Source organism: Chiloscyllium plagiosum, chromosome 11, assembly GCF_004010195.1.
Source record: "Chiloscyllium plagiosum isolate BGI_BamShark_2017 chromosome 11, ASM401019v2, whole genome shotgun sequence".
Classification (NCBI taxonomy): domain Eukaryota; kingdom Metazoa; phylum Chordata; class Chondrichthyes; order Orectolobiformes; family Hemiscylliidae; genus Chiloscyllium; species Chiloscyllium plagiosum.
Window position 1 is genome coordinate 63,738,600 of NC_057720.1, and position 22,719 is coordinate 63,761,318.

Here is a 22,719-nt window from a genome sequence, read left to right on the forward strand (position 1 = left end):
AATCAGAAAACATAGTGAAGGGCCATCCCAAAGGTACGTCCTACAAGGTCCATCTCATTTGTTATGTTGACTGCAAATGCCCTTTGAGGAAGCAATAGCTGATGGGAAAGTAGTCTGTTCCCCTGATCACTTCTGTGTTTATAAATCTATATCTAAAGTTAGTTCTCCCTCCAGATCCCTTCAGTCAGCCACTGTTGATGATTTAAAATTGTAAGCATAATTCTAAACTTCGATAAATGTGTCTGGACAACAAAAATGCTCTTTTAACATTCATTTACTGACAATTCAAGAAGAAGACAATTTTTTAAAATTCCCCAAATGGCAATTTAGGAACATTTTAAACTTTTGACCTCCTGACTTCGCCAACACAAAAACCATTGCAGCTTCCTTGTTTAAAATCCAATCAAGGTCTCATGACCCTTGAAATAACTCCACAGAGGCCGGTATCCCATGACCAAACCACCCTTTATTTACACATGCATAGTACTTGACACAACCTGCTTTGAGAAATGAACAGAACCTCTGACATTCATATTTATTTCTATCAGCTGGGGCTGTTAAGTTGGTCCAGTGAAGGAACTAATATTCTATGAGGTCCACATGGCTGTCCTTGTTGCAATCACTACAACCCTGATGGCATTTAAATAAAAGCAAATTACTGCAGATGTTTTGTGACAGTGATAGTGTTCCTGCCTCAGAGACAGAAAGCCTGGATTCGAGTCCGACCTACTTCACAGGCGTGTCATAACATAGCTGAACAGGTTGATTAAAAATATCTACTGCGAATGCTAGAAATGTGAAATAATGAGTAAGTGCTGCAAGTAATCAGTAGGTCTGCCAGCATCTGAGAGAAATATGGTTAATGACTCAAGTTGAATATGACTCTAAATACAAACAGTCATTTCAACTCAAAAGGTCAACCCTGTTTGTCTCTCTACAGATGTTGGCAGACCTGCATAACATTTCCAGCACTTATTGTTTATATTCCTGATTTGCATTTCTTTGAGTCAATTATCAAACTGCAGTGCATAAAATGATGGCCAGTGTGAACAAGATTGAAAAATATATGTTCCATCTTGAATGCTCCATTTTCAAGTCCCTCTGGATGATGTAGATTAAAATTATTTCCTGTACTATTGGCAAGACTGTGTCTTTTAATTTTATGTCTTTCAAAAGCTGTGGTGAAAGTACTATTTTACAGATTTACTAGGATGGCTGCATCATTTCACAACAAGGAATTTGTGTAAATGTCCAAGATCTCTGTTCCCTAATTAAACCTCTCAACCTCTGTATCCTCTTTTAAGATGCTCCAAAAATCCTACCTCTGTGCTCATACTTTTGGTTAGTTTCCTGATTGATACTGAGCACTAGGAGCAAAGTATCCAAAATGCCTTTCATTGGTATCATTCTTGCTTAGCCATGTGTTTTAAGATGTTAATACACTCTTTATTTTATGTTTTTTTATGTTGGTATTTTATGCTGCTTAGTGTCACTTGCTGAAAGTGATAAATACATTGGTAAAACAACTCAGGAGTGTTGGTTCTTTGTGTCACTCCCTACTGTTCAAACACAGGTTCCAGAGTTAACCAAAATAGCTATTAAGCAGTTTTGTATTCTCTTCTAGATCATAAAGCCACATAATATTGCATTTATTTTTTATTTAAAATAGAGCCCCTTACACATGTTACAACTGAGACATGTATATAAAAAAGGGTTCTGACCTGACACATCCAGGAAGGTTTGTGCACGCCCGGTGCCAGCACTGCTAACTGCAATGCATTCATAAAACCCTTCATGCACTGCAGAAACTTGAGGGATCTCCAAATGTGCAGTGGCAGACTCCCTTCAAGAGAAACACAGGAGGTTAAATCCGGTGAATTATAATATAAAGTACACAATCATACTCATAATAACTTGCTTGAAAGAGGAAAACAATGTTAACCTAATAGAATCTCAATAATTAACTGCAATAATGTGTATTTATTTTATGCCATTAATGGTAATAAAATGTCTCAAGTCGTTTCTCAGGAAAATTATGAAGTATGGGCAGCATGGTGGCACAGTGGTTAGCATTGCTGCCTCACAGCGCCAGAGACCCGGGTTCAATTCCTGCCTCAGGTGACTCTGTGTGGAGTTTGCACATTCTCCCCGTGTCTGCGTGGGTTTTCTCCGGGTGCTCCGGTTTCCTCCCACAATCCAAAAATGTGCAGGTTAGGTGAATTGGCCATGGTAAATTGCCCGTAGTGTTAGGTGAAGGGGGGAATGGGTCTGGGTGGGTTGTGCTTCGACGGTCGGTGCGGATATGTTGGGCTGAAGGGCCTGTTTCCACACTGTAAGTAATCTAAGTAAAATAATTTGACACCAAGTTAAGTTTCAATACAGAATTGGGAAGCTAGAATACTCTGTTCTTTAAAGTTGATATGTAAGTAACAGTTTTTAGTTTCTTATAGTGCAGTGGTAGCATCTTTAATGCTAGATCAAGAGGTTTGGGTTCAAGTCCCCCCTTTAAGTAACATTTTCTCATACTAACAGCTACAAAGTTCTTGGTTTGAAGAAAGGAACAATTTTAACTTTACGCTGTCACAAAATCAGGTAATGGATTAACATGTCAGAGTGCAAAGATTTTAAAGAGGAATCATGGATAGCAAAAACTTTATTATGAATTTGGTATCCATTGACACCCTTACTGAGTTGCAACTCTTTAAACAATGATCAGGATTTTATTTTATAAATCAATCAGTAGATTATCCCAAGAAAAAAACCTCAAAATCTTGCTTGTCATTGGCAAGAAGAGGCTTTACAAGATATCTAGATCTGGTCTTTCCGTGGATGATTAGAAAGATCCAGAGAGATTTGGAAGGTGGCCAGAAGTCCAAGATAAGAATAAACTTTAGAAATAAGAAACTTCAACTCATGCCATACAGACTGCAACTCCAAGAGTTTGTCAGAAGATGGCGTAGCAAAGGCCACAAGTGTAACTTTTATAGAGGAACTGTCAAAGCAGCCCACTGAGTTTGTCGTTGCCCTTACACTAACTAAAAAAAATAAATTGGGAGGATCTTTTGGGCAGGAAATAGGCCATACCATTAAAATATTATTTCAGGATGGACCCAAGTATAAAGCCTTAGTGGCAGGCAACAGCAATTACATATCTTAGGTACAGCCAACACAATTGCTATGGTCAGCGAAGCATACCAAACCAACAAATCAGATGTGGTTCATCATAGCTACCAAACGTTTGCTGAGCTTTTTTATTTAGCTATCTGTAAAGCATGTGGCATGAAGGACATTGGCATACATGCAGGAAATCTGGTTTCAAAGATCAAACCAGACCCCAGAACAAAAAAAACCAAAGAGATGATGCAACACTGGTAGTAAGGGGGGAAAAAAAGTGTTAAGGTGATGCACAATCACATCAGTGAGATTCAGTGTCAATCAAGAATAAGGAACATTTGGATGATGATCAGGATTTCATATTATCACACCACACTGATTGTATAAGGTGATCAGAATCATTAATATCTTATATCCTGAAAAGTCAGTACAATACAGACTAAACGTAAAAATAGACACAGGAGCTCATGCATCCTGAAACACATGTACCTCTACATACAACTTATTCTACAGCTTATGAGATGCCACTTATCATCACTTATCACAGATCATTAATTCCACGCATTGACAGAATCACATTGGACTGCCATTATGCAAGCTCATTCTGACTTCTGAAAATCTTATAGCTGGTAGATACAAATGGTCCAGCAATGGCAGATTTAACTGTTTGCACAGACCTTATTACAGTCACAATTCGAGAGATTCAAATCACAGCCCCAATAGCGAACGGAGTATACATAATGCATCAGCCAATTATCTTCAAAGACATAATTTTGAGTTAGAAAAAGCTAGGTACCAGGGTGACTATGTCTGATATGCTAAGCAGATTACCCGACCCACATGAAGAGCAAAATATCCCTCTTGATCTACACATTGATGTTCTAGACTAAAACGTTGAAGACATTCTTAAGGTTGACCAGTTATACTTTGGCCAGAGCCAGTGAGATTAATTACAAATCAGCAGCTGCCAAAGATGCTCAGCTACAAAAGTTGCAAATGATCATTATCCAAAGATGTCTGATAGCATTAATCTGAGAAGATTAATCCATTTAGAAAGGATAAATTCAGTATATCACAAGTCATTTAAAATGGAAACAATTCCTAATAGCAAGGACATTATGCCAAGGTATCATGTCTATATTACAGTAGGGGCACTCAAGATGGTGAGCTTGAGTCAATGTACTGGCCAGCATTGAATCAGGATATTCAACAACCTTTGAATGCATTAGAGACATGTCAAATGCATCAACCTCAGCAGGAAAGGGAATCTCAATATCCACAAAATGTTCGATTCACTTCTTGAACAAAAATAAGAACAGACCTATTCACAGCAAATGGAAAAGATGACATTCTTGTGATGGATCACATCTGAATTTTTCATTGTTAAATAACTTAGCAACACAAGGAACACAACACAATGAGTATTATTTTCAGTTTACTCAGTGTCCCAGATCAGATAGTGCCTTACAATGGACTGTAGTTTCAGAAAAACTGTTTCAGACATGTGTGCTATAAAGGAATGTCCCATATGACTTCATCATCCCACTAACCACAAACAGTCTTGGAAATCACATCAATGATCATTAATTGTCAGGCAATGAAGCAAGAATGCAATGTTTGTGTATAGCAATGTTAAAATAAATGTCGTTTGGATTCTTCAATACATAACTTTCCCACATAAGGTTCATCTGGTAGTCTCAAAATGTATTACAAAGAATGCATATTGTATAATATGTCATGTTTCACGCTACAAGCTTGGATGGTTACAAGTCATAATCCTGATCACAGCATGCAACAAGACAACAACAGGTCAAGTATACATACTTGAAAAACTGATCTGTTCCTAGCTTTGTACCAGCTCTGCTGAAACGTAATGTGAAGGGGATGAGGCTGTCCACATTACATATGATAAAGCCTGTCTGCAGATAGTATCCTGGAGTCTGTGCCGGCATCACGACCTTTGGTGGACCTAATGAAAAAGGTTAAATATTGTGCCTTTTATAATGTAACTTTTCAAAAAGCAGTCAACATATTTTCTTAATGATTTCTTGTCAACTGCATTACATTTATTAAAGCAAATTGTTAATCCCCAGCTGCTCCACCTTGGCGACATACTTTTGGAGAATCTTGTAAAGTGATAATATGTATAATACAGCATCTCCCAACTGTATAGACCCCTTTTTAATGTTTCAATGCTTCTTCCAACAATAGATTGTCTGGGGCAAAATGAAAGAATATACCATACTTGACACTGGTGGCAGCTAAAACCAACTTCAAATCATTGACTTTGTCTTCAGGGGAAAAATGGTATCACTGGCAGATATAAATGACTGCTGTATTTTAGGTATGAACTAGTAAATACCATTTCGTCAATAACCAATAACCATACTTTCTCTAGACCCAAGACTGGTCTGCAACTTATGAGCAAAATTGGCAAACCTGACTTGAAGCATGTGCATTCACACAATGAAGCACACTTTGCTGATAACATTCTGGCAAAGTGCAAATTCAGAACACAAAGCCAACATGAACTACGACAAGTAGATGCACAACATGAATGGATATATTTTAAAATTGGGGGGAACATATCAGATAAACAGATAGAATATTCACAGTGTCACAAAGTCATAGAGATGTACAGCAAAGAAACAGACCCTTCGGTCTAATTCGTCCATGCCAACCAGATATCCCAACCTAACTTGCCGCAATCGGCCCATATCCCTCCAAACCCTTCCTATTCATACACCCATTCAGATTCCTTTTAAATGTTGCAATTGTACCAGCTTCCACCACGTCCTCTGGCAGTTCATTCCAGACATATACCACCCGCTGTGTGAAAACATTGCCCCTTAGCTCTCTTTTATATCTTTCCCCTCTCATCCAAAACTTGTGGCCTCTAGTTCTGGAGCCCCCCTTCCCCCCCACCCCTCCCCCCACCACCCCAGGGAAAATACTTTGTCTGTTTATCCTATCCATGCCCCTCATGATTTTATAAGGTCACCCCTCAGCCTTTGACACTCCAGGGAAAACAGCCCCAGTCTATTCAATCTCTCCCTATATCTCAAATCCTCCAACTCTGGCAACGTCCTTGTAAATCTTTTCTGAACCCTTTCAAGTTTCACAACATCCTTCCAATAGGAAGGACATCAGAATTGCATGCAGTATTCCAAAAGTGGCCTAACCAGTGGCCTGTACAGCCACAACATGACCTAGGAGTTCTAAACTGATATGATTTGTAGGACACATTTGGGGGAACAAGAAGCTACTGTTAATGTCTGGATCTAACATTGATTGCACAAGAGTCAGTTTCAAGGCATGGACAATAATATTTCTCAGAATCTGGTGTTGTAGCTCTGCTCTGATTGAATTAAAAGCCCATAGAAAGCAAAACTGTATCTCTCCATTTAACATCAATGAAAATATGCAATGCCCACATTTATGCAAAGTTATTTATTTTTTAATTCACTCATAGGATTTGGGTGTCACTGGCTGGGCTAATATTCATTGCCTATTCCTAGTTGCTCTCAGGAAAGTGGTGGCGAGTTGCCTTCTTGACCCCATTATGGAGGTAGTTCCAGAATTCTGACTCAGCAACATTGAAGGAACAGTGATACATTTCGGTGAATGTCTTGGAGAGGATCTTACAGGTGGTGATCTCTTGCCCTTGTTCTTCTAGATGGGAGTGATCATGGATTTGGTAAGAACTGTCTAAGAAGCATTGGTGAAGTTTTTCTGTACATTTTGTGGATGGTGCACACTGCTATTGAATATTGATGGTGGAGAGGCTGAATGTTTTCTGATCAGATGCCAGTCAAGGTGCTGCCTTGTGCTGGATGGTGTCAAACTTCTTCAATGCTGGAGCTGCAATACTCCAAGCAAGTGGGGAGGTTTTATTTAAATCAACTCCTAACTTGTGCCTTGTCGCTGATGGACAGACCTTGAGGAGTCAGGGGGTAAGTTACTCACTGCAATACTCCTTGCTGCTGACTTGCTCTTGTATATTAACATAACTTGTCCAGTTCAGATTTTCATCAATAATAATGCAATGATATCATAAATCCCTGCTATCAACATCCTGGACATTATCATTGAACAAATCATTGCACACAAAGGGGTAATGGTTTGACTCTCTCTTGTGGGATATGGTCATGATCCAGCAACTGATTAATGTGTACATTACATGTCACTTGTCAGCCCAAGCCTGAATATTGTCTAGATTTTGTTGCATTTGGGCTCTGCTCCTGTATCTGAGGAGTTGCGAATGGTGCTAAACATTGTATAATCACCAGCATATATCCCCACTTCTGATCTTAGGACGGTCAGGAGAATTAATGCTGCAATATTGCAACAATATTAACAACAGTTGCAATTATTAGTCCTATTATCCTGCTCCTATCTTTCTCTAATAAGAAATGCTAGAAGTTGGATGACTATTAATTTTTTACAAGTAAAAAAGGTTTTAAAAACTCTAAATATGAAACAAGTGGAAAAAAAATGGAAAAAAATAGAAATACATAAATGACACAACTTTTCAATCAAATTCTATGTCAGAACAACTCTGAACTAAATCCAAAAATGTATTTAACCAAAATTAAATTGATCCAGAAAAGATGGTTATTCTTGATGGAAAGCATGTACAAGGAAAAAGAACTTCTACCTTTCAGATGTTGATGGGCCTATTGCATTTCTTTTTGTTTCACAATTGTGTCTGCATTTTACATGGACTATGATTTCTGCTTCTCTTTGTTACTATCAATCTTAATATCATGAGAACAGGCAATTGAACAAACCACTTTTTTTTCCTGAAGACAAGCGGAGGACATCTTTCATGAAACTTAAGTCCCAATTTAGCTGGGAACACAAATCTGGCAGGGTAGGGAAAGGGGGCAAACATAAAACTTCAACACATAGCATGAGTTGCGAGTGATTTAGACTCTCATTGAATAAAAGATCTAATATATTGATATTCAATCATTTCAACCTTTAACTCCACTACCATCTTGTTTCTCTCAGGCAGAGGGAGTTAAATTGTCCCTATAGAATTACAGGTAACCTGAGAACGCAAAAGAAATTCAGTCCTTTTTATTGAAAAGCAGTCTTTTTGATTGAAAAGTACAATTTATGGATATTAACATTTTCTATTGATACAGCTGGAATTGTGAAGTATCACTGTGCTCACAGATGTGTACTAGAATGTCAGTTTGGTTACAAAGTAATTATTTACATTGATCCATCATTGACCATAATTACTACACTACATTAATCACTTGGAATTTCCTTTGCTACTTCAATCAGAACTTCTTTCCTCTACCTAAACAAGTACAAATGTGAGTGCAAACTATTCTCTGAAAGTAAATTGGAAATACTTGTTTAGACATGAAGCATTTAATCAATCTAGCATTTAATGCTTTCAGCAAAGATTACTTGCAACAAGCTTCAAAGTGTTTGAATGATACATCTAAAGTAACTCATTTAAAAACAAAGTGACCTGTAGATCCCTGAAGATTCAGTTGATAGAATCATTGGCAAATTGTGCCAAAAAGAGGTAAAACCGTTTTCTCATTCTGCTCTGTTTGAAGACGTTACATCACGAATAGGAAGGCACATAAGTAACCTCCATGTCACAGGCTGGGGAAAGGGAAAGGAAAGGTCAGCCTGTGTCCTTCTCCTAACTGCTTTCAGGTGATCCCTACTGGAAAATTGTGGGTGTACTTGGATATTAAATGATTGATAGGACCATGGTCCGCATGACTGCTGATGCTTATTGTATGGAACATTAAGTAAAAATTACTGTTTGGGTCCAGTTTCTGGAAGGTACCTTTAGGAGAGGGAATTTATGCCACCATCCTATCACCCCTAATCATATAGTAAATGAGGATTGAAGTTACTTTCTGTGAAACATTTCAACTCATTTGGGTGAAAGTTTTCCAATATTCTACCTAAGGAATAATTCTTCATTTAAATAGCAGAGGGGGTATTCACATGGTCTATTAAGACATCATAATAAATAGTTGTCTGGATTAGTGGTGCTGGAAGAGCACAGCAGTTCAGGCAGCATCCAAGGAGCAGCATCCAAATAGTTGGTCTATTACTAAGATTACACAATACAAATATACCCAATGCAGCAAAAAGTGATTTAAAAAATCCACAGAATTAATGTATTTTAGGCTCTTTACAGCAGGACTCCTTATCTTACTTGGAACTATAAAAGTATTTTTAAAAATAGCGGGTACCGGATATCTGAAATAAAATCAAAGTGCTCGAGAAACTCAGGGGGTCTGGCATCAACTGTGGGGAGAAAAACCAAGGTTAATGCTTCAAGTCCAGTATAACTCCTCTTGGTAACTGACCTGGAACAATGTTGGAATAGGATACACCAGATACCCTCTGGAACAGGTAACCCTCTGTGTCATAACCAGTTATCTTCAAAAAGAATGCTTCATCTGGTGGAATAAATTCAGTTACATTCAAGATGCTGTAAGGTTTGCGGTCAGGATAATACTTTAAGGGAATAGTCTTCAATGTAATGCCTGAGATGCCAAGAAGTTCCACTTGATCCACTCTAGCAGGAGGAATAAGTCCAGTTGTATTCAATAGTAAATATGTTGGTATACCTGTAAGTACATGCAATATGGGATACAAAGGGGAACCAAAAATAAAATATTTCAGAGTTAAACTGCTGTTCAAAAAGTCACAATTTTAGATAAAATGAATCTGTAGTGCAATTAGTTTAGCATTAAATATATTACATGTCTCAGAAAATTCTAAATTTCTTGTGCAAATTATATTTGTCAGTCTTCAATTCACTCTTATATCAAAACAGTAATACAATGCCTCAGCAGTCAGGTACAATTTTTAAATAATTTATTACAATAAACTATACGAAGTACACAATAAATAAAATTTTAAAAAGCACAAACACTAATGCCTCTCATTTCTTCTTTCATTAAGAGGTGGGACCCATATTTTAAAAATGGATTTTGACAAAAAGCAATATCAATGGATTGATACTTCAATATCTGAATATTTACATGGCCACATTTTAAATCATTAAATAATATTTGATATCTGCAATACCTATAGCCTTTCTGGATAAAGTCATTAAAACTAGTCCACATTGTCATACAATTAAAAATGATTTGTAACAAACTGACCTTGAACAGGTCTGTTACCAATCTTTTTAAAATTCATTGTTGGTTTTCTGGCAAATCCAGCTCGAAAATCAATGGCACTGAGTCCTGTGACTCGCACCGAGTGTCTTCCACCACTTGTTGTCTAGAAGAAAAAATAATGCAAAGAAATATCTAGGTCATATGTTAGAACCAGGCAGTGCACTCCAACAATTAGAAGACATTAGTCTGTACCCAAACATCTTCCTGAAGTCCAAACAGTTGGAGGGAGGGGTGCAGTGATTAAAGTTACATTGACAACGTCCCCTCAATTTCAGATACGCAGTACCTGATCTCAGCCAATTGGAATCCCAAAACAAATGTAAAGCAGGTGGCCAATCTGATCCAGCCACTTTCCCGCTGGGTGGGTTAGGTTAAAATTACTCCAAAAGGCACTGTTCCCATGTAAAAGGATAAATTACTTTTTAGTCTTATTTGATTCTGGTTCCATACAACCAGAGGGGAAGATGCCAAGAGGAAACTGGTTTGGTAAATAACCATTGCGACCAATCATGCAACTCCTCCTATCTGGCTCTTGTGCTTCTTTATTAGAGGACTCAGAACAAACATCCACTTCTAATGTATATCTTTCAGGACATATATGTTCTTAGTTCCTTAGAATTGATCACTGCATGAATTATAATTTGCTCTGAATTGAATCACAACGGAAATTTTCAATTTAATTTAACACCCTAGGCAATCAGGACAACTTCAGAAATGCTGCAAAACAGCAACAAAGATTTTGAATGTCATATAAATTGCAGGATTTACGTATACTAAGTGGTTGCAATAGCATAAGCAGCCCATCTAATGTATTTTTCACCCCGTGCCTGCAATAGTTGGCAAGTAATTTGTTGTAAGTTCACTGTGTTCTTACACCAATTTCCTCCCTTCCAACACCTGGTCTTCTTCCAAGTAGCAACTGTCACGTCCGTTATCTTTAAACATCTTTTGTATGTATTTTTGTCTGTGATGTGCCATTTAGTTGTACCACATCGAATCTGCATAACAATTTATGGCTGGTAAAACAGGTTGGAAACTAAGATTTAATTTTTTCCATTTCACAATGCTCCAGTATTTTTACTGTGAAACTACTGGCTGTTTTTCATGTTGAAAGTTAAAAAGTTACAGTATATAATTCACAGCGTGCAAACATCAATATAAGTATCACGTTGGTACAGGAAATGGTGTGAAATATGCTGTCATATCCTATTTGTATCATTATTCTCTTCCTGTTTATTAATTTAGGTGCCTACCCAAATACCATCATAACTCTGTTCATGACAGTTAGTTTAAAAAGTGATCCTACAGACAATTGTGTTCTTCAAAAAAAAATCCAATTTAATTATTTTACATTATCACTGCTGTCAACACATACATTAGACCAAGGATTTCTAACCATCACAGATCAATTTGAACTGTGAAAGATCCCAAACTTAGGAACTTTTTGCTTGGTGCATTGATATTTTATCACTGCTGCTGTACATTCCAGAACAATCAATAGGTTCTATAGTCAGGTGTGATGTCACTCCTAGTAGTCATGAACCTTGTGAATGTACAGTATTCATTCTGGAGTCCTGTTATGACAGTGATATTCTAATTCAATTTTTAATTAAACAAAATGTATTACAGGCCTTTAGATATGAATTTGTGGCTTTGTGTTTATTTACACCACGTTGCCAAAGGAATGGTTGAATGGATTATGGTAAATCTTTCAAAGTTATTTTTAATCTATTAAAAGTGTGGTAAAGCAGAACATATCTTCATAAATCAGTTTTGCATTTATTAGGATTGAGCTATGGTTGACCGGCACCAGTTCTGATTCTGTCTGATCTCAGACCAAAGAAAATCCCAAGGTTTCCTTTGATTTCATTCTCGAAGCTGTTTCTGCTTAGTTGTCCCTACTTATAAGAACGAACTTGAGAAACAACAAATAATTTAGTTAGTAGAGGACTCTTGGAAAATGTATTTCACGGTTCCTTAAAATTTAAAACAAATCCCTAACCAAGTGCCAACTGAATGCCTTTACACTGTGCTAACCATACTATTAAGAGAAGCATGTCTGCAAGCTTGAGTGTATTAGAATATTTTTGCTGAACCAAGAGAAGCTGAACCAATACAAGGCCAACTTCTTAGTGGTCATTTCATCAGAGATCAGAAGTTATTTACGATTCACTTTAAATGCAACTCAATTAAGTCATAAAATGTCTGATCGTATTTTAGGTCTCAAAAACCAAGTCTAAATAATGAGCAAAGAGGTTACAATAAATTGATACATTTTAAATAATTAGACCAAAGTTAGGCAATTGTATGCAGTTTAGATCACCCAATTACAGATAGGTTATTAGATATGCCAAAATGATACCAGAGATTAAAAGCTAATTATAAGAACCACCAGACCTAAAACATTCAAAATTCCTCGATCACCACAAATGCAAAATAAAAACACACTTCAGAAAAACAAAGGATTTTTCCGTGAATTCTTGCTCATTCCTGAAAAACGTGTTTTTCAGATAAACAATTGATTTGTTACAACAGACTCCTCAAGTGTAGAATAAACAGCTAAATTTATACAGTAATGGTTCTTAAGGGATAAATGATCATGTTCCATTGGAATCACCAATCTTCTCATGTCACACACTAACAAATGGTGGAGTCAGAGTTTAGACTCTAGCTGTCAGAGGGAGCAGATATATCTGTATCAGCTCTCAAGACCTGGTAATCATGCCTGACCAAATCTTACTGCTTTCATGCAACAAATCTTCTTGTTATCGAAGAAAACTCTCTCTTCTGGAGATATTCTATTGTAGTGTATCTTCCAGCACTAATCAATGCAGGGTGGCACGGTGGCTTGATGGTTAGCACTGCTGCCGCACAGCCCAGGAATCCGGCTTTGATTCCAGCCTTGGGCGACTCTCTGTGTAGAATTTGCATGTTCTTTCCGTGTCAGCGTGGGTTTTTAACCTGGTGCTATGTTTTCCTCCCACAGTTCAAAGATGTGCAAGTTAGGTGGATTGGCCATGCTAAATTATCCAGAGTGCTCACAGGGATTTTTAGGTTAGGTGAGTTAGCCATGGGAAATGCAGGAGGGATTGGGGTAGGGAAATGGGTTTGGGTGGGATGCTCCTCTTCAGAGGGTTGGTACGGACTTGTTGGGCTGAATGCCTGTTTCCACACTGTGGGGATTCTATTTAAAAAAAAGGCCCAAGACAAGAGAAAGGAGGATTAATGCAGTGAGCTATCCCAAACATCCTGGGTTTTGGAAGAATAAGTATGCTGTAATGATTACAGTCAAGGAACTATCTGCTCATTATCCCACTGCACATGTGCTGGTGCATAGCTTTGATTAGTCTGAGTGGTATATTAAACCAGGGAACCACAGAGTGGAAGTCATGCAGCAATTTATTTGCAGTGTTTACTAACAATTAAAAGTGTACATTTCTATTATTTTACAGTTACAAGTATTCTACATAAGACAAACATTATTTGCTCAGTTCAGATGCCTGAGATCCCTTTACTGGTGTCAATACATAGACCAAGTACAGTACACTATCAAAAGCCAACACTAATAATTTCTTTACTCTTTTTTGACAGCTTTTTGTCACTATCTTTATTTGCTGTCCAATAATTGTATGCCACATCCAAGTTGATATTTTGTTCAGATGAAAAACACAACTTAATTCATATCAAATTGTCCAAGTGATCTATTTTGAGATTTAGATTTAATTGAGTTCATTTGACTAGATCGATGTTAGCAGTCAGGACTTGATGCGCAATGTTGCGCAAGTGTCCAGAAGTATGGTTATGTCTTAAAACCGGTCATCTTTCAGGGCATAATCCACCAAGTCACAATGTCTGAATAGAACCCATCTTGACTTGTCTCACAACCATAAATTTGTGGTTTTATTATTTTCACATACATTTATGGTCAGATTTTCTTCAATAATTAGGTATAAGAGTGTAATATTTCGATATCAGTCACACAGACAGACAGTCTTTTCCAAATTCAAATTAGTTGTCTCGGTGATTGCAGCCTGAACAAATTCATGCCACTTCAGTAATTATTCTTCTGCAAGTGTGCTATCCAGATGGTTACACAGCAGTTGAATAAATTGAAGGATTGCAGCAATGTCACTAACACTGTCTAGAGCAGTGAGAACCTTCTCAACTTCATCACTCCAATAAAGACCTTTACCTAGATAAGGAGTCTTCAGGTTACTGATCTTGGACTTTTCCATTTGCGTAGCTTCAATTGTTGTCAAACAACTTCTCTGCAAGAATTTGCACAGTGATGCCAAGTCACTAAGAACCATCTCCAATGCAAGAATTGAGATTGATTGGTTGATCACAGAGCCTCTGACAGTTGATCTCACTGATTGCCTGCTTTCCCCCACCACGCCCATTTCTGACGGTTGATCTCACTGCCAGCTGGCATTCCCTCACCTCGCGCACGTCAATTGTCATGCCATTGCATGACTTGCATTTCTGGAAATTGCATGGTGGGAGAAATGTGTATGCTGTTGGCAAGCTTTGTCAGCTTGTTGCATTGTGTTTCAGTTTTGTTCAAATGGGGAAAATCAGCTTTATGGTGGCAAACAAATAACTAAGAAATATCCTAGGAACTAATGCGGGAATACTGCTCACATTACGAAGAAACTGTTCTGTTTCTGATATTCCCTACATAGGCCCATTCTAATGGTAGAGTTTATTGTCACTGTGGACATGCAGATATGAAGGCTCAGAGAAATTGAAGGAGAACAAACTTGTCAACAAACTCAGAGCTAACTGCAACCTCCAAAAGCTGCTGTTGAGCTTCTACATGAAGAAGCTGCCGATGAGATACAGAAGGACCAGAATCAACCATACTCAATGGCCTTTCCTCCAGATGAATGATAAGTCATGAGCTGAGAATGTCTTGGAACATTGCAATAGAACCTTAACAGATGTCATTTCTGCAGAAGGTCTTCTGAACTGAAGGGGCAGATAGCCAGTCTATCCTAGTGATATCAAGGTGAGAGCATCACTAAATCTGGCTACTTCCAAGGATTCACTGGGGACCTGTGGTGAGTCTCTCAATCCTCAATCAAACTCATCAAGGCTGTTACCAATGCAATATGTGCCAGATCACATTTGTCAGAGGGAAACAGAATGAAACAGTTTTGCCAATATTGCTGGCTTCTCCCAGGGACAGGGAACTATAGACTTTACAGACATTGCCTTAAGAGCACCATTTCATATCATCACCATATCAAGCTGACTTCAGTAAGAACAGTGTTTCACTCCATCAATGTATGGGTCATCTGTAACTATCAGGACCATAACTTAGAAACAAAAACAGAAATTTCTAGAAAGCTCAGCAGGTCTGGCAGCATCTGTGGAGAGAAATCAGAGTTAATGTTTTGGGTCCAGTGACCTACATGAGAACTCTACTGTGCTGCCTTCTTTCTTAGGGCTGGATGTCTCACAAGGATGACTACTCGGTGAGAAAGGCTGATGATTCTGTAAATACAACCTCTTTATTGAGGCTAAGCATTGACAGAATGCAGTCAATCGTTCTATCAGGGCCATTGCAGAAAGAAGAAAGGTATCCTGATGATGAGGTTCCAATGAGAGGCAGACAATGGGCTTCTAGTATGGTCCAGACAGAATGTGGAACATAACTCCTGTTTGCTGTACCCTACACAACCAGAGCAACAAAGAAGGGAATGTGATAGATGCTGATCAGCTGGGAGAATGCTAGCAGTCTTCTGAGAAGGAAGATGAGAACATTGCACAAGATGAATATCACCTTCAGCCTGATACAACAATGCAGATTTAGCTGTAATAAGCCAAATAGGACTTGACACCCACTTCCAATAGATGTGAGCTGGGTGCAGTGATCACTCTCACTGCAATTTTTTTTGTGCTCGAAAAGGAAGCAGCCCCTGTTTATTCCTAGGTGTAAATGCAGTTTTGGGGCTTTAGCCAATTTCAGTAAAATTCAGCTCCAATTTATTGAAGATTATCAGCAGGCGTAAATGTGGAAAAACTGCTCTTATGTTTCTCGATGTATCATCAACCTCTTCCAAATACAGTAACTCTTAAAAATGAGGACATAAACTTTCTCCTCTTTCTCACCCCATATAAACATTTTCAGATCATACAGTCAAAAGGTATTATGGAACAGCCAGGTACCCACTTGCTTCAATTGTCAGCCAGTAGGGTGTTTATGATGATTCCAATGACGACCTTCTTCCTGAATTTGCAGTATTATTGATTTAATCCTTAAAAGGTAAAACACATCTGAAATGGTAACTTACAACAAATGTTATTAAGCTAGATTTGTTGTTTTAAAATGTTGTAAATCCAAACATTTTAATAGGAATAGGAGATATTTTATGTCAACCATGGTACTTAGCTATATAATTTAATTTACAATATAGTTAACTACACAACTCTTCTTTCCAGATAATACAAACTCAAAATCCACCCAATGATTCACCAAAAATTAGGTATACTTTAGATGTGCCATTTGTCTCTATTTATTCCTTCACAAATACATTTATCATTCAAAGTTCTAAAGCCCAAATCCACTTTAGACAGCAGTGATGCAAATGGGTCTTGCCAGGTACAGGACTTGTAAGAGAAATATAATTAATTGAGAGCTTAAAAAAAAAATCAAGCTGGTTAATTTCTAAGCTTAAAAGCAAAGCTGGATGACATCCTACCTTATTTATGGTTGTTGGAAATACAAAATAGATTGGCGAACAATGGCTGGGAAATGGTGGAATGTGTTGTAAACCTGAAGATCAATCAACCTAACATATATTACAGCACATGCCAGGCCACAATAGAAGGTCAAGCCAGCATGAAATCATTTTCCAAAGCTGTACAGAAAAGTCCTCATTACTGTTAAAATAAAGTTTCAAACAGTACTTCACATGCTGTTTGAGATTACCTCTATATTATAACCATCTACAGTCCAAACAATTAGATGGAATAAAATAAATGAACTGTGTGAGTTGCATTTCTGCCAAACTGCCCATTACAACATTGCAAAAACATTAAATGTGGTTCACAGATGTACGATAGCTGGTTAGTCATTTGCAAGCCACAGATTCTAACGGAACAAATCAGCATTGCACCAACTCCAATAATTATCAATTAAAACTTGGTTCAAAAAAAAATTAGGGAACTTCAGTATGTAATTATAATATTTTGAAACCAGTGTTTGATAGACTAACAGATAGTCATAGCAAACTGGTCCCTAAATGTACCGGATGCAAATTTTCCCAAGTCTTTCAGAAAAGCATGTCTAGAATCTCCCAAATTATAGGTCATCTAAGGGAAGTGTTTACACATGTGACATTACCACAGATGATTACATTCCATTTTCTTCTGATTTTAAAAGGCTAGAATTGAGATGACTAAATTCTTAAAGTTTTTGTCCTTTTTATATTTTTCATGGTGCATGGTCACAGAAAGAAGTTAGCTATTTTTAGTAATGAGGCGACCATCAAAATTGACAGCCACTATTTATTTCACAACCATCCAACTTGGAAAATAAGCTTGTAAGAAGATGTACACAAAATATTTCTTTATCAACCATTTCTAAATGCAAGTAATGCATATAAATAGACCTTCAGTTGAACTGACTTGTATTTATGCTTCAAATGAGCCTCATTTTACCCTAACAACACAGCCTTTAATTTCTATATCCCCTTATCCAATCAGCTTACTTACCTTTAAATGTATCTATGCTATTTGCCCAAACTTGTCCATGCAGTAGCAAAGTCCATATTCAAAGCATTGTCTGTATATAGAAGTTCCTCCTAAATTCATTGTTGGATTTATTAGTAACTTCCTTATATATATGATCCCTAGTTTTGAATTCTTCAACAACACAAGTATTTTCTCCATGTCTATCCTATTAATTGTCTTCATAGTTTTAAAGACCTTTATCAGGTTACCCTCAAAATTCTCTTTTTATAGTGTACTGTCCCCATCCCATTCACGCCAAGGCAGTGATTGTCCATGACCCAACTTGCTGCAGTAATGCATATCCTCCTATACACTATCCTCTCCCACACGTTTACAATGAATTGCCACTTCGCAGCCCCATCACATGTAACCTCCAATCCCCAAAATTCTCAAATGAGGCCATCACAGCAGTAGCTCCTGATAACATGCTTTGACTTTCAGTGAACAAATCTCCAAGCTGGACTGTCGCCCACCCATTAAACAACTTAAAATGGCAGCCCCATATGATGAGTGATTAGAATCCTGACTATTCTTTGTACAACTTTGTGACTGACTTGCTGTTAATGCCTGGACTGGTTCCAGTGAACCTACGTGACTGACTGTGGTACACTCTCTAGATGAACAACATGGATCCTTTAATCCTGAATGCCTCAAGTGACCAACTGTCTGTGTCCAAGCCCCTATGCTGAAATTAGACTATTGCTGTAACCGAATGTCGTAGACCCCCGACTGACAAAATGATCCTTCACCTTAAGACTTTCAGACACAAACATTTGGTTGAAGCTCATTTGACGCATAAGCTGCTTGCACATTTTGTTGATGTGACACTGACATAGCATGGTGCAATACTGCAACATGTCCACTTCCTTGATGATCACGAATGGCAACTATGGCAAGATAATCCATTATTTGTCTGTATTAAAAGGCAAGGCGAAACAGAGGTACTATGAACCTGGTAGTTCTGAACGTGGCAGCAATATGCAAAAAGGCAAGGCAAAGCAGAGATACTGTGAGAACCCAATGAGCACAAAGTCAGTGAGTGCTAGGGGAGCAAACTAAGAGCCTGAAGATGTATCCTGTTCCAATGCATGAGATGGGTAACTGGTCCTGCATGCAAAGCGGCCTGACAGCAGAAATGAAAAACATCAGTGTGTTTCAAAATGCAGTATCAAAGTGGTGAACCACTATAAGTTAATCAGAGGTGAGCCATGATGACATGGTCAGACTGGTGCATTTTTGACAAAGGATTCAGGCAGTCACTACTTATGGAGCTCTGGGATGTTGAGGGATGTTGGCCAAGATGGAGTTCTATGGAAGCAAGTTGTAAACTAGAGACACCAGGTACCCAATCAGACAAGCACGTCAGGAATTGTCACTGTCTAGTTTCTCTCCATTGCCCATATGATATAAATCAGATGAGATTTGGTAATAACAAGATGCTAACACATGCAAATAGGTCTCATGCTTCATCCGTGGGATTCTCGTCCCACCGTTAAAACTGTCACTAGAAAAATTGGACATATTTTTCCTTGCTAATGAGAATTGCATTTTTTCAATCTTGCCATATTTTACAAACTCACTACTGCCACATTATGCAGAGGCTGCTAAGATTCTGCCCTTAATTCTGAATGAGAAATGTCAGTCTCAATATAAAAAGCAGATCATACTTATTCTATAACTTTGTCAAGTTATGTCAAAATGGTCTCAGTGAAACTTTATTAAATGTTGCTTATTCCCACACTTAGTTACAAAGTGTGTTGCTATAATTTGTAAGCATGGCATTTAAATTGGAATTGTTAATCTTGGTGGAGGAGAGGACATTCCAGAAGACCAAACCACCATTTTTATACAACAAACATTGTGTGTCATATCCTACCACCTACTCAACAATGTAGGCAACTGATTACAAAGCATTGAAATCCAAACAAAACAGAATTTCTTGTAATTGGAGTTGTTTCCTATATCATAGACATTAGGACTGAAATTTGTCTGTGACCAGCGCAAAGCAATGTAGTGGAGTGGCAGCTAATATTTTTCTGCACTCCATCTTCTGTCCACCAAAATTCATAGAAGAATAGACCAAACTGTTTTTTAAAAGAATTGCTTCTTAGTTTTCCTGTTGCTTTTATACGATTTGAAAGTAAATACTTTGGCAATATTTTCATGTCAACAGAATATGGTCATATTTTCTCAGATGACCACTGCTGGCACTTTGTGATATTTGCCATTACTTCTAGAATGTGATATCCGGGCAAGGGTTGTTCAAGATAATTCACTGCCACCGACTGTCTTTTGTCTTTGCTTTATCTTGAACCTACCTAATGCATAGTGGGAGAAAATAAACCACCATGGAGTATCTACAGAAGAGGTACTTTTATTACATAACACAAACATTTTTTTTGGAGACAGGACTATGATGAGTCACAGGAGCAGAAATACGCCATTCAGTCCATCAAGTCTGCACCATTCAATGTGATTATGGCTGATCTGTTAATCCTGAACGTGACTTTCCTACCTTTTCCCCACAACTATTGATTCCCTTACTGATTAAAAACCTGTCTATCTCAGCCTTGTATATGCTTCATGACACAGCCTCAATAGACCTCTTCAATAAATAATTACACAGATTCACTACCCTCAGAGAAATAATTCCCCTCATCTCCTCTCCCCTTTTGGTCCCTTAATTATTTCATAATTTTGCAAGTGTAAATTATTGATCATAAATTGATAAAATAAAACTGATAAAAGGTACAATGACATTTGGTCAGGCATAATTAATAGTAACATAGGAAGCTGGTACAGACACATCCAATCCCCCCAAAAGCAAGAGTAGAACACCTTGTCTCTACCCATAGAATATGCAACATCAGTAGAAAAGATGGAGCAAAATATATTATGAACATTAGCCCTCTTCAAAACCATTACCTTACACATCTCCCTTCTCCCCAACATCCCCCACCACCCACCCCTACAATCCTTTTCCTTAGACTCAACCATTTGTACAAACCAGTATATAATAATAGCATTTATCACTATTACATCTCAACCATGTCTCTAACATCACAAATTCAGAGTGGGAGCATCTGAACATTTCTCATTTTTCTCAAAACGCGCTCTTTAGATTTGAAACAATGCTGGATCTCTTGTTTGTGGACTATTGACATTGGTTTTGATCTTGAATCCTTTTATTGCCTCAGCATCTTTTATCTCTTGTATACCTTTCATTTCATTGTACTTTGTAGATGCTGTTATTAGTCTATTACCTTATCTGGAAACACCTTAACCTCCTGTACTTCCTCCCTGGAAGCCAGCTGTTCTGGTAAATTCTTTCCTCTTTGTAGTATCCTGGGTTTCTGGATCATGCAAGCTTCTTCCAAATTTAAGAAGCACTCTCTCTTTTGCCATATTCTGAATGCTTGTATCAGAAGGTTTGCTTCTTCTTAACTGTGCATGGATCAATGGACAACAGTCTGGTTCCAATCGAGTTGTATGTAGCTCATCTCCCTTGAGGTTGGATATCTTCAGTTTCCTCCATGATAATTTGGTAAAGCTGACTTCCTTAGGTGCTCAATTGTGGTACTGACAGATTGTTGCTCAGCTTTATTGTTCTCTAAATTTTCTTATTATTGCAAGTTTTGTGGATTTGTAGCTTTTGGTCTGGCTGAGATAGAACATAGAACATAGAACATAGAAGAATACAGCGCAGTACAGGCCCTTGGGCCCTCGATGTTGCGCCGATCCAAGCCCACCTAAACTACACTAACCCACTATCCTCCATATACCTATCCAATGCCCTCTTAAATGCCCATAAAGAGGGAGAGTCCACCACTGTTACTGGCAGGGCATTCCATGAACTAACGACTCGCTGAGTGAAGAACCTACCCCTAAGAGTGAAGAAAAGTTTAATGCTGAGAGGGTTGAGTTGTCTGGAAATCATTTCACAGATGTCTTTAATGTAAAGTAATGTGGCTAGGGTTTCTGCAGACGTTGTATCTGCGAGTGTCAGTTTGTTGATGTGAAATCGTCACACTGGGTTTATTGGGTAGGCAAAAGTGAGGACTGCAGATGCTGGAAACCAGAGTTTAGATTAGAGTGGTGCTGGAAAAGCACAGCAGGTCAGGCAGCATCTGACGAGCAGGAAAATCAATGTTTCGGGCAAAAGCCCTTCATCAGGAAATGACTTGACTCTAATCTCCAGCATCTGCAGTACCCACTTTCACCTGTCCAATGGTAGCAGCCACTCTCTCATCTAGGTGTTCATCTTACGTGAGGTTTGATACTGCTCTTGGGTTTGTCATTGATATGGGCCCTCCTGCCTCTGCCATTGTTTTAACCAATGTATTACCAGTGATAGGGCACAGGGTTCTCTGACTTAATTTGGGGATATACTGAGTGAAGATCCTTGCGGAACACCGCTAGTGACGGCACTCCATGAAGAAACTTTGCCATCAACTACTACCCTCTGTCTTCTTCCATCCAGCCAATTCCTAATCCAAACCTCCAACTCACCCTCAATGCCATATCTCCGTATTTTCTGCAGTAGCCTACCATGGGGAACCTTATCAAACGCCTTACTAAAATCCATATATACCACATCTACCGCTTTCCCCTCATCAACCTCCTTCGTCACCTTTTCAAAGAATTCAATAAGGTTTGTGAGGCACGACTTGCCCTTCACAAAACCATGCTGACTATC

General features: G+C 38.1%; 1 protein-coding gene across 1 annotated transcript in view; it reads right to left on the reverse strand.

Annotated features, from left to right (window-relative positions):
• Positions 1-22,719, reverse strand: part of hmcn1 (hemicentin 1) — a 599,829-nt gene that overhangs the window by 399,102 nt on the left and 178,008 nt on the right. Inside the window, exons 7-10 of the mRNA XM_043699541.1 lie at positions 10,269-10,389; positions 9,465-9,728; positions 4,939-5,083; positions 1,722-1,843 (exon numbers count right to left, since the gene is read on the reverse strand). Coding sequence (XP_043555476.1) covers positions 1,722-1,843; positions 4,939-5,083; positions 9,465-9,728; positions 10,269-10,389 — 652 coding nt within the window. The remainder of the gene's footprint in view (positions 1-1,721; positions 1,844-4,938; positions 5,084-9,464; positions 9,729-10,268; positions 10,390-22,719) is intronic.